Genomic DNA, 12,483 nt, shown 5'->3' with positions numbered 1-12,483 from the left:
CGTGGGGAAGTCTGCGCTCCTCTGCTGAGCCCGGAGCCCCGGACCCCGCCGCCTCCCAGCCCCGCTGCAGCTGCGGGCGCTGTGCTTCCACCCCTGTGGGGACAGACGCTTCTGAGCCCTGGTCATCCCTGAGTCCTCGGGCGCTTCTCATCACGCGTGGCGGCACGCGGGAAACGTTCACGTGCTGTATAACTCTTATTTAAAAGTGTAAAGAGGATTAAGTCAACGATTTAATTACTGACCTGAGAGGCACATTTGTGCCTGCGTGCTCAGTCGTGTCTAACTCTCTGCGACCCCATGGACGGTAGCTCCGCCAGGTTCCTCTGTCCATGGGATGTTCTAGGCAAGAATACTGGGGTGGGTAGCCATGCCCGTCTCCTGGGGATCTTCCCCCCGCACCGACGGATCGAACCCTTCTGAGCCATTGGGGAAGCCCCAACTTAACCACAGTTTGTCATAAACGACTCTTCAAGAATCAAAGGTAAAATCTGCACCTAAAAACCTCAGGAAAAAATATTGGAAATAAGGCAAAAGTAAAATTCTGTTATTGGTGGAATATAATTTAAGCTCAGAGTGCTTGCTTTTTATTTATTTATTTGGTTGCCCGGGGTCTTAGTTGCAGCATGTGGTATCTTTAAGTTGTGGCATGTGGGATCGAGTTCCCTGACCAGGGAACAAACCTGGGTCCTCTGCTTTGAGAGCATGACCTTAGTCACTGGACTACCAAGGAAGTCCCAAAGTGCTTTCCTTTTAAAGGTTAACAAAAGTTATCAACTTTAAAACTTTACAAAATGTGAATTAGTCACAGCTGTGACATATGGGCTAGCAAGGAAAAAAGCTTGAGGTGGTAATTAAAGTCAATAACATTATGAAAAATATAAACATGGGGTGAGATTCTAGAATATTATTACAAAGTACTTAGCTTAAAAATCCGGGGGGGGGGGTAGGTTTTATAATAAGAAAAAGGGTAAGCTATTTATACTACAGAGCTAATTTGAACTGAGAATTAAGTCTTTAGACCAGGAATTCTAACCCTGAGATATATGAAGTTTCAAGGTGAATACATGAAATAATATGCAAAAATTTGGCTCTTTTTTTTTTTTTTTTAAAGAAAGAATCTTCAGCTTTCCTCAGAATCTCACAGTCCAGATCCTTAGAAGGGTAAGAGTTATAATTTGGCAAATATGATGTTTGCTGTAATTCCGAGGACCTTTCCTGACTCAGGTGTCCCTTCTAAAGGCATACCTATACTCTCAAATTCAACTACTCTACTGTATTTACCTGCCTGTCTCTCCATTAGGTGCTTCTCCATATGCATGTCCATAGCCTTATCTATTAGTGCAGTGCCTAATGCACACTTCCTTACGAATGAGTTTATTCAATTAATAAATGAACAGAAAGGATACCTAACTAACAACTGAAGTATACAATGTCAATTACCTACAAAGAACTGAACACCTTTCTCCCCAAAGAATAAATGCTTCTAATATGGTAAGCAAGATGACTTCAAAACTGTTACTATACAGCATAGTAAGTTTCTTGGGATATTTTAGAAAGTGCTTATTTCAACTGGATGATGTTTAACTCAAGAGGATATTCAACTAATAGCTTCTACAGGTCAACCTGAAGCAGAGGAAGGGCCTCCAAGGAACACAGTAGGAAGTCAGGTAGTGACTCTAGGGCCAAAACTGTTGGTTTTGCTCACTTAATTAGGGAAAATTACCAAGAGATATACAATGTCTCTGAGCCAAATAATGTAGCATTTACACATCTCTTTCCTTTACAGGTCACTGAGAAAAGTGTCCATGTGGGAGCACAGTATAGGAAAGGTGTCAGCAAGCAAGGTCGAGCTACTGACACTCTTCCTGGCCAGGAATCGGTCTTCTCACTCATGGTGTTGGATTGATGAGAACTATTTAAATGTCCTTGTACAAATCCCTTAACAAATGAGGCAGCAGTAGTTAAAATGTAGTGTTTCATTAAAAAAAAAAAAAAGGCCTTTTTATAAAATGAAAGGATTTAACACTATGAAAATACTTTATATAGGAGTGTTTAATTTTGTTAAGAAGTATCAAACATTCAGAAAACTGCTATTTCATTTCCTTCAACATACTAATAGATTTATCCCAGGATAAGCAGTGTTTTCCTCCATTTCAGGCTTCCACAAGCTAACTAGAAAAGCGGACCATTAGATGGCTTGGAATTTGGAGATCCACAATCTAGGATCCCAACCTGGAGTCCAGATTTCCTTAGAGAGCAATGATCTTTACTTTTATTTTTGCACCATCAAGCATGCCTCTGGTTGTTCAGTCGCTCAGTCGTGTCTGACTCTTTGCGACCCCATGGACTGCAGCATGCCAGCCTTTCCTGTCCTTCACCATTTCCTGGAGTTTGCTCAGAGTCATGTCCATTGAGTCGTTGATGCCATCCAACCATCTCATCCTCTCCCCTTCTCCTCCTGTCTTCAGTCTTCCCTAGCATCAGGGTCTTTTCCATTGAGTCGGCTCTTCGCAACAGGTGGCCAAAGTATTGGAGGTTCAGCTTCAGAATCAGTCCTTCCAGTGAATATTCAGGGTTGATTTCCTTTAGGATTGACTAAAGCATGGATTAGGATTGATAAGCCTCCAGTTAACATCCCAAATAAAACCTCAGTTGATATTAGAAAACACATTAAGAATTCTGCCCTCTTGTTTTATTCTTAAGGATTAGGGACCTGTTGAACCTGATGTCATGAAGCCTGATACCATGGAAATAGCTCCATTTCTTCCAGGTGTTCGTCTTTCTTTTCAGAAGCAGCAGGTCAGTGGCAGTCAGTCAAAGTGTGGAGAAACTATCTCCCCAGATGCTCATGCTACTAATGACTTACACGTGGCAAGGTAAGTATGCTTACTTTCCCATACTGCATTTTTGTTGATTCAAATAAGGCTACAATTAGGATTATTGAAATGAATTGTTTAAAATGTGAATTGTTAAGAGACATAAAAAGGTATTTCCTCCTCCTGAAACAATCACTGAACTTTATTTGGTGTTATTAAGTCCCAGGCATATAGCTATACATAGAATTGACATGTTGCAAACTTTCTATCAGATTGTACCTAACCGAGATCATTTTCCTGTCGTCTTTATTATTTGGAAACATGTCGCTGAGTTCTGCGACTAATTGGTTTTATACCATCACACTAGATATTTAACCTGTTTGAGTTGAGGTTTCCTTTAACATGAATAACATGATAATTAAAATGATACAAATAACAGGATAATTTTCAAAGTTCCTATTTTGCTTATATTTCACAATTCCTATGTGAAAATAATAGCAATGGATCTTGAAAGTACACATTTTCATATTATTATGCTAATACATTAAGTTGTATACTAAAATCAAGATCAATTCTAAAGGCGAAAACATGCAAAGCTGAACATGGTAATTTGGTACCAAATAAATGCCACTTATATTTGTGTACAACCTTTCTTTCATCTAGGTGAAGACATTTTCCCACTTACTCTTTACATGTATGAAAAAATATTGTTCTTATGCATGACTTAAGAATGGGCAGAATTTGTATGATTAAGAGCTTGAGCTCTGAGATAAATCCAAATTCAGATTCTTATTCTGCTATTTACTGGCTGCATGAAATCTAGTCAAATAACTTGACCTCTGTAGCAAATATTCTCCTTTAAGATAAAGATCTCTTGCTTTTTGCCAGGAAATTCCCTGGGGCTCCAGTGGTTTGAACTCACTGCTTTCACTGCCATGGCAGGGGTTCAGTCCCTGGTGGGAGAACTAAGGTCTTGCAAGCCCCGCAGTGCAACCAAATAAAATAAATCTTTTAGTAGCCATGTCAGAAGATTGTTACAGAGGGATAGTTTTTTGCTGTTTTTATAGACACCACCGGAAGATGATACACTTCATCTAATTATATTAAACCAAAAACCCCCTTTTCTACTAAGCTACGTTAAAGATATATTTGGCTTATGTGACATAATAATAAAACATGAATATGGTTACTAATAGAAGTCTACAATAGTCAAAAAATGTCAGTATTAAAGTGACTTAACAAAATTTCTGCTGATTTTATACCTGGCAGTTTCTGATTTGCAAAGTTTGGATATCACTTGTCAAATGAAACCTGATTCTAATTAGTGGCTTTTTAAATAAAACATATTAATTGAATACCCTTGCTCATGCATACTGTTGAAGTGTCATTTCCCCCCCCTTTTAAGAATAGAAGGTTTGGTGTGTTTGTGTAGTCGCTTAGTCGTGTCTGACTCTTTTTGACCCTATGGACTGTAGCTTGCCAGGTTCCTCTATCCATGGGGATTCTCTTGGCAGGAACACTGGAGTGGGTTGCCATGCCCTCCTCTAGGGGATCTTCCTAACCCAGGGATCAAAGTGGGGTCTCCTGCATGGCAGGCGGATTCTTTACCAGCTGAGCTACCAGGGAATCCCAGAAGGTTTGGTAGTATATAACAAAGATTAATATTTCTCCTTATAAGCAACTGATTTTTCAAAACTATAACATTGGCCAACCCAGTACACCAAAATAATTTTTATAAACAGATTTCAATGTTATTATCAGAAGTTCCCAGATAGTTTCACTTTGTAGGGCTGTTTGTCCAATTATGTGTATTTTATGTCAATTTGAAATTTGATTTGTACTTTCCTCCTGATAATGCTAAGAAGCATTCCAAAATATGCATTGTTGACAACAGTTCCAAAATGGTCATTCTAAATTTGAAGAATATGAAAAACACTGGTCATCTATTCATAGAAAAACTATTGTATCATTTTATATAGAATAAAAACTTAAGTAACTAAAATTTCTACTCTAATAATCTCTAGGTAATCATCACAGTCAGGTTTTATTTTCACAGTTTCCAATATAGGAAGATCATCATCTTACATAAGACCTGGAAGGCAGCTTTATTTAAGAGGAAAATAAAATTAAACTTCTTAGCATATGAAAATATTATGCTTTCTGCCACAAGATATTTCTGAGCTATCATTTCTTTCTGTGCTGCTCCCCCTGCCAGAAATAAATTTCATCTTCACTTTCCCAACCAATTATCTGTCCAAATCTCGATCAGATGTCACTCTTCTACATGCCTTTCTTGGTGGCCACTTCCCTCCCCACAAAGGTAACTGCTCCTTTCTCTATGCTTCCTTTCTGCCTTAGATTCACATCTTTCTTTGCACTTAGGATACTGTTGTAACCAGTTTTTAATTGAGCATCTCCCATGTGAAAATGTGATCTTTTTGAAGGTAGTCTCCATATCTTATACATTTTCTACCCTTCCCTCCACCCCAGCAGAGACCCTGGTACATGGTAGAAGTGAAGTGAAGTCGCTGTCGTGTCCAACTCTTTGCGACCCCATGGACTGTAGCTTACAAGTCTCCTCTGTCCATGGAATTTTCCAGGCAAGAGTACTGGAGTGGGTTGCCATTTCCTTCTCCAGGGGATCTTCCCAACCCAGGGATCGAACCAGGATCTCCCACATTGCAGGCAGACACTTTACCATCTGAGCTATCAGGGAAGCCATTGGACTGACTTTTTCAGCAATTGGAGTATATTTTGTGCCTAACTTTAAAATTAGGAAGTTTGTTGCCAAACAGAAATTTCTTAACACTTTGAAGAGGTAAAAATAAGGATTAACATGTTCATGAACGGCATTACCATGGCAAGGCAGCGTAGATGACCCTGTACTGGTCTGCAGGTTCTGAACACTGCACTGTCTGGTTCCCAAATTCCAGCTCTAGAAAAGCAGCTCCACTCACTTCTCCAAGCAAATCTTAGGAGCAAACAAGTCCACGGGAGGTCCCTGTCTCCGGTGTAACTAAAATGGAGGAAAATGGACTATCGAAAGGGACCCTCTACTTTTTTAGACAAGACAAACAATGGGAGGTAGGAAAACACTATGTTTTAAAGGACTTAAGTCTTCTAGCTTTCTCTTGGCCTCTCATGCTCTTCCTGTTTGGAGAGTAAGATCTAACCGCTTGAGTTACATAAGGGTTTGGTAAGGATCAATCAGTCTTTCTCTAAGAGACTTGGCCACTGATACTACATCCCGCAAAGGAGAATCCCTAAACCATGAATGTATCCTGCGTCGGCACCATCGTTAAGAATAGGCTTGGAAACAGGACTTGATGCCACTTCCTTCTTTGTCCTTCATCTAGTAAACTGGCCTCTTTGAGCCTGTGTTAGGCGCTCAGTCAGTGTCCCACTCTTGGCAGCCCCATGGAGTCCATCAGGTTTCTTTGTCCATGGGATTCTCCAGGCAAGAATACTGGAGTGGGTTGCCATTCCCTCCTCCAGGGGAGCGTCCCAACCCAGGCATTGAAGCCAGGTTTCCTGCATTGCAGATAGGTTCTTTGCTGTCTGAGCCAGCAGGGAAGCCCTTCACCTTTACTTTAACCACCTAGGTTATGCATACTACATGTGAGCAGAACAGACTGGGAGAGTTAAGAAAAATATTTTCTGTAACTCTGTTCTTAAGGTTCATTCAGAACCGTCCAGAAGAGGAATATAACTTCATCTTCGTCCTTTGAAAAATAGGGTCAAGAGGGAGTCAGGTCCCTAAGGCGTGTGGCACAAAACCACTTGAACAGTACTGGACTGCCTCTGAACTTCTGTATACTAGAGGACTAATTGTTCACATGGTTTAATCCACTGTCAGCCTGGTTCTCAGCTGCAGCCCGGTTATTCTGGTTGTTTCCTAGGCCTCTGTAATAGGAAACCTCGTATGAGATACATGGCATTAGAGTCTAATGATGAGACCAAACTGATTTCCTGTTTGTTATTTAGAGGCAGAGGTGCTCTGCTTGAGAAATACCAATCCATTAAAGCCACATTTTAAGACATTTACTTTACATATCTGGCATATAATAAATGGATTTAGATAAGTGCTAATGATACAAAAATTTTAGAATGTTTTTACCTAAAACTTACTGAAAGGTTTTGTCTGAAGAATTCTTATCTATACACAAGTGTAAGTGTGGGAGAGAGATTGCTGGCTACCATGAAATCTATATGCTATTTCTAAAGGATTCTGACTTGTCTTTATGTATTTTTAAAATCTTTTATTTATTATTTTTTTGGCCACATTATGCAGCTTGTGGGATCTGAGTTCTCTAATCAGGGACAGATCCCTGGCCCCCAGCATTGCAAACATGGAGTCCTAACCACTGGATCCCTAGGGAATTGCCCTGACTTATCTTTGAAACAAAGTACTTCACTTAAAATGTTTCAACAAATTCTTAATAACTGGCAACATCTACATGTTTTAATGTTCTGAATACTTACAAAGAACATTATTACAGTTACAGAATAACTTTTTTACCAAACACAGATTGTATTTCTTATTTTTCTGTTAAAATTTATTACTTTTTAGATGCTTTTTTTAAACGCTAACTTTAAAAAATGAAGTTTCTCCCTCAGAAATAAAAATCTGAACAATTACTGAACTTTTTTAACACATACTTTTATAGGACTTCAAAAACAAATCGTAATTCAAACCAATACCTTTAGAAGAGAAATTAAAACTCAGTTTAATTTCAAAAGTTTTCATAAGGTAGAGAATGCAGGCCATGTTTTATATTCAATAAACACAACTGTTGTATAATAAATACAAAATAAAAAGACAGTGATAACACTATCATCAAGGGTGAAACAGTATATTAACTTTAATCTAAAAGGCTGCTTCCTGTATCTGTATTGGTGTTAGCTGAGTATTCTCTATTGATTTTATTTACAGAAGGAATCTCTGCAGTCAAATTTATCTTTCACTTTCATGCCCCCACATGGGAAGTCGTAGGCGAATATCTGTAGGAATACAATTTATTGTCTGCTCCTCCACTCAGAAGTAACTGCATAAAGTGAGAGGGGGAAAAAAAATACAGAAGTAAATACAATTATTTCATATGATAGCTAAACCTAATTTAGCCATCAGTAGATATTCTGATTACAGAAAGAATTACAGATGAGCAATTAACTTGCATTGACAGTTAATACTCAGATGTGCCAACTGCATCAAATTTCACTACTATAGCACACGCACACACATACACATATATATACAGTATATTAAAACTTTAAAAGCGATGATTTTAATTTGGTTGAGGCATAATATGCTTTCATACTTTCTATGAAGCATTTGCTAAGGAATGTAATAAAATTAAAAGTTTGAAGGGTAATATAGTTTTACCTATTTAAGAAAATTAAGTCTGTAAAGAACAGCACATTAATTGTTTATAGATAAGTGGATATTACAGATTTTTCAAATAGCCCTAGGACCTATATTTCAAAAGAGTTCTTAGGTAATAAAATAACTAAATTGTAATTCTTTAAGTACATTTTATAATATAGCCATATTATGTAATATTTTTCTAAGTAGGAAATACTTTGACCCAATTAGTCTGAAACAGCAAGTTTACAGACTCAAAAATTTTATTAAAAATACCCTTGAGAAAAAAACTGCCTCAAAATATTCAAATTTTTCTACTCCTAATATTAAAGGATAATTTTTTCTTCTTTAAATGATGAGATTTTGTATTAACTTAGAATACAGAATTATAAATATCAGATACATTGAAACTAATAACTATGTGAACAAACAACAAATTTATTCTAATAATGTAGTCTCTTCTCTATCAAATAACTGATAAATTCTTACCCCTGAGTCTGTCCAGTCTACACTCAGAACTTTGTCTTCATGAGCAGCCAGATCATAGAGAGGAGCCTTACAACTAAAGATGAAAATATTAACATGTTATATGCATTTCATAGTATTAAACAAATATATGTGCATAATCACTTACACTCTTCTGAAAATTTTAGTTTGTCATCCTTGTCCCAATAACCACTTAATCTTAGAATTCTGAGTATTTTCTTTATTATCTCTCCCTGTGTCATTAACAGATTACGGGTTTGGTTACTGCCTCTCCATTCTACTTGTAGAAATATGTGAATAAATTATATATACATTCTCTTGGAGGCCCTTTGCACATATTATTATTGTAGCCCTAACTAAAGAAACGAATCTGTAAATTTTTATCTTTAAAAAGTATATACTTTTATAAAAAATAAAAAGTATATACTTTTATTTAATTTCCTATTAACATAATTTCTAATTTGATCAGTTTCATTCACTTAGGCCACTTGCCTTCTAATTCTGTGTCATATTTATATTAAGGCTCAGGATTCTTTTCTGCTATTTTATGTAATGAGGTGAGAAAGATGGACTTCATAAACTTGTGTATTTTTTTTCTTTTGGCAAAAGATAAACTATCACAAATTCATTCAGAATGCAAAAGATAACATATTGAGAAAATTCCTTTGATCCTGGCCTTCCTTTTTGATATCATTTATGTTACATTTCAGGGCATATGACCAAGAACACTTTTTTCACCCTTCTGCTTCTGGATAGTCATTTCAGTGTTCATTTTCTTTGTATTCAACAACTGATATACTTCTTTTATTAATCATAAACAGGAATTACCTTCTGGTATCCCACAGCTTAACCATGTTATCTAAAGAACCAGAAATGAGCTGCTGTTCATGGGTAGGAGACCACTTTACTGATGTGACCCAGCCTGTGTGTGAGGTTAGGGACAGCGACACCAAAGAACCATCTGAACAAAACAAAACAGATAACGATGATTAAATTTTAGAAAAGAGAAGTAGGCAGAACACCCCCCCGCCCAATCAAATTTGTAGAAAAGTATCTTTCATACACAGCTCTAGTGAGAAGAGAAATTGATGTTATTCACACATGTTTTCCTCTGGAGATTTACATAACTCACCTTTAGTTCGGGGATCCCACAGCCTGATATGCCTATCTGTACTTCCAGATGCTAAACGTTTACAAAGTGGAGAATAGGAGATACAATTAAACACTTTATTTCCTGTCTGGGAAGGAAAAAAAAAAAGGAAAGAACATGTAACCAGAGTAGGCTAAAAGTAATCATCTCCTAGAAGTTTACCACTTAAAAGCTCAGTTAAAATGAGTAATTTTTTTTTTTTAAAAAGCTCAATCAGAGAAGCACTGAATTTATAAGTCTTACCAAAGTTGACTTTAGACTGCCAGACTCAGCATCCCATACTCTAATTGTGTGGTCCCAAGACGCACTGCAGATTTCTTCAGCATCTGACCACAGAACTGAGGAAATTGCTTCCTTGTGGCCAGAGAGGGTCACAATGGGAGTCTAGAAATGAAAAGACACCCAAAAGGGAAAGCATTTTCAGTTCAGAGTAATCAAAACAATAATAGTGGTTATTACTTCTGAAACCCGTATGCCAGCTATTTTGTCAGGCGCTTAGCTCCCATACCCTGCCCTATTTCATCTTTACGGCAATCCTCTAAGAGACACTTCAGTTGAGAAAGATAACTTGCCCAAGGTCATGCTGCTTAAAGATGGCAGATTTGAGTCTGAACCCAAATACTACTCCAAAATTTGTAGTCTTTCCACAAGATTCTGTCGCTACCCCATCTGCTCTACTTTTCATTTTGAGGAATATTGACACTAAATTTTCCCAATTGACAAACATGTCATAGGTGGAAGCTAGGAGAAAAAGCCCTGGGGGCAGAAAGATGTAGGTTTGAGTTAACGGTGCTGCCATCTTCTACATGACTCTTCCAGGTTAATTAATTTCAATAAGTTATTCTCACCACCTCATTCCTTCAGCATCCAATCTTCAAATAATTTATTAAATTATAAGTGAGTTATGTAAACCTCCTGGTTCATTTATTAAAACTCCAAAATCTCTAACGTCCCTCTCAAAACCCTCAAACTAGGTATGGTGTCTGTATTAAATGAAGAAAATGTAAAAGAAAGAGGGAAAGAGCTCTGAAATGAGGGATAGTCAATCTACTTTTTAACTCTCTTACATTTCACTTCCTTACATGTTAAGGGAATTACACCAGATTAGACATCAGCAAAGTTTTTTGATAAAGGTCCAGAAAGAAAATTTTTTTAGCCTTTCCAGGCCACATACAGTCTCTTTTGCATATTCCTCTTTGTTTTTAAAGCTTGTTAAAAATGTAAAAAGCCCTCAGCTCTCTATAGCACAACAGTAGGCCAGAACGAGAGCGCCTGTTGGGCTGTTATTTGCCACCTCCTGGACCAAGTGATCCCTAAGATCTCTTTTCCAGCTCTAAAATTTTCCTGAAAGTAGTAAAGGAACCTGATAGAGAAGTGAGGAACAGAACAGCCTCTGTTGTGATCCAAAACAAACGTAAGGTAACATAGAGATAATCAGAGGTTCCAGGATAGGAAATGACATGTGAAATGATGGGTAGACTTAAATGAAGAAGCAATTCCGTTCCTAGGTATGAAATTGGAATTGATAAATGAAGACTTTTCAAGAGAAATGAAAACTTAGGTTCATACAAAACACTGCCCACAAGTGTTTCTAGCAGTTTCATTCATAACTGTCAAACCAGAAACAACCCAAATATCCTTCAACTGGTGAATGATTAAACCAACTGTTGTACAATATATCCATACAATAGAATGCTACCCAGAATTTGAAAGGAATAAACCATGATATGGGGGCTTCCCTAGTGGCTCAGACGGTAAAGAATCTGCCTGCAATGCGGGAGACTTGGATTCGATCCCTTGGCTGGGAAGATCTCCTGGAGGAGGGCATGGCCACCTACTCCAGTATTCTCGCCTAGAGAATCCCTATCGACAGAGCAGCCTGGCGGGCTACAGTCCATGAGGTTGCAAAGAGTCTTACATGACTGAGCAATGAGGCCCAGCACAAACCATGATATACGCAATAATTTGGATGAATCTTTGTTTTTCCCCCTTAAATATATTATGTGGGAAAAAAAAACCTTGATGCAAAAGGCTACATACTGTGTGATCCTACTTATATGATATTCTAGAAAAATTCTAGGAATGAAGATCAGATAGTAGTTGTTAGAGTATATAAATAGAAAAGGTTGACTACAAATGGGCAACATGAGTTTTAGGGGATGGCAAACTGTTCCATATCTTGAATATGTATTAGTTACATATTACATTTATTTACCCAAACTCAAAAGCTATACACCAAAAAGAGTGAATTTTCTTGTGTTGTTCAGTCGCTAAGTTGTATCTGACTCTGCGAACCCATGGACTGTAGCCCGCCAGGCTCCTCCATCTGTGGGATTTCTCAGGCAAGAATACTGAAATGCATTGCCATTTTCTTCACCAGGGCATCTTCCTGACCCAGGGACTGAACTCGTGTCTCTTGCATTGGCAGGCAGATTCTTTACCGCTGAGCCACCAAGGATGTAAATTTTTTAAAAAGAGGTAGAAAAGTCAACCTTGGCACTGTTAACTGCAAACAAACTTCAGTAGAATGGAAGGGAAAGTGACTCAGTTGCGTCCGACTCTTTGCAACCCCATGGCCTATACAGTCCATGGAATTCTCCAGGCCAGAATACTGGAGTGGGTAGCCTTTCCCTTCTCCAGGGGATCTTCCCAACCCCGGGACTGAGCCC

The 12,483-nt window shown here is 38.0% G+C and overlaps 1 protein-coding gene across 1 annotated transcript in view; it reads right to left on the bottom strand.

The window, feature by feature from the left end:
- Positions 1 to 2,997: 2,997 nt before the first annotated feature.
- WDR12 (WD repeat domain 12) overlaps positions 2,998 to 12,483 on the bottom strand; it is a 28,369-nt gene continuing 18,883 nt past the window's right edge. The window contains exons 9-13 of the mRNA XM_043444677.1: positions 10,058 to 10,198; positions 9,797 to 9,902; positions 9,493 to 9,625; positions 8,668 to 8,740; positions 2,998 to 7,861 (exon numbers count right to left, since the gene is read on the bottom strand). Of these exons, the coding sequence (XP_043300612.1) occupies positions 7,784 to 7,861; positions 8,668 to 8,740; positions 9,493 to 9,625; positions 9,797 to 9,902; positions 10,058 to 10,198 (531 nt within the window). The 3' untranslated portion in view covers positions 2,998 to 7,783. The remainder of the gene's footprint in view (positions 7,862 to 8,667; positions 8,741 to 9,492; positions 9,626 to 9,796; positions 9,903 to 10,057; positions 10,199 to 12,483) is intronic.

Source organism: Cervus canadensis, chromosome 24, assembly GCF_019320065.1.
Source record: "Cervus canadensis isolate Bull #8, Minnesota chromosome 24, ASM1932006v1, whole genome shotgun sequence".
Taxonomy (NCBI): Eukaryota; Metazoa; Chordata; class Mammalia; order Artiodactyla; family Cervidae; genus Cervus; species Cervus canadensis.
Note: the sequence above shows the minus strand (reverse complement) of the source record. Positions and strands in the feature narration are given on the sequence as shown.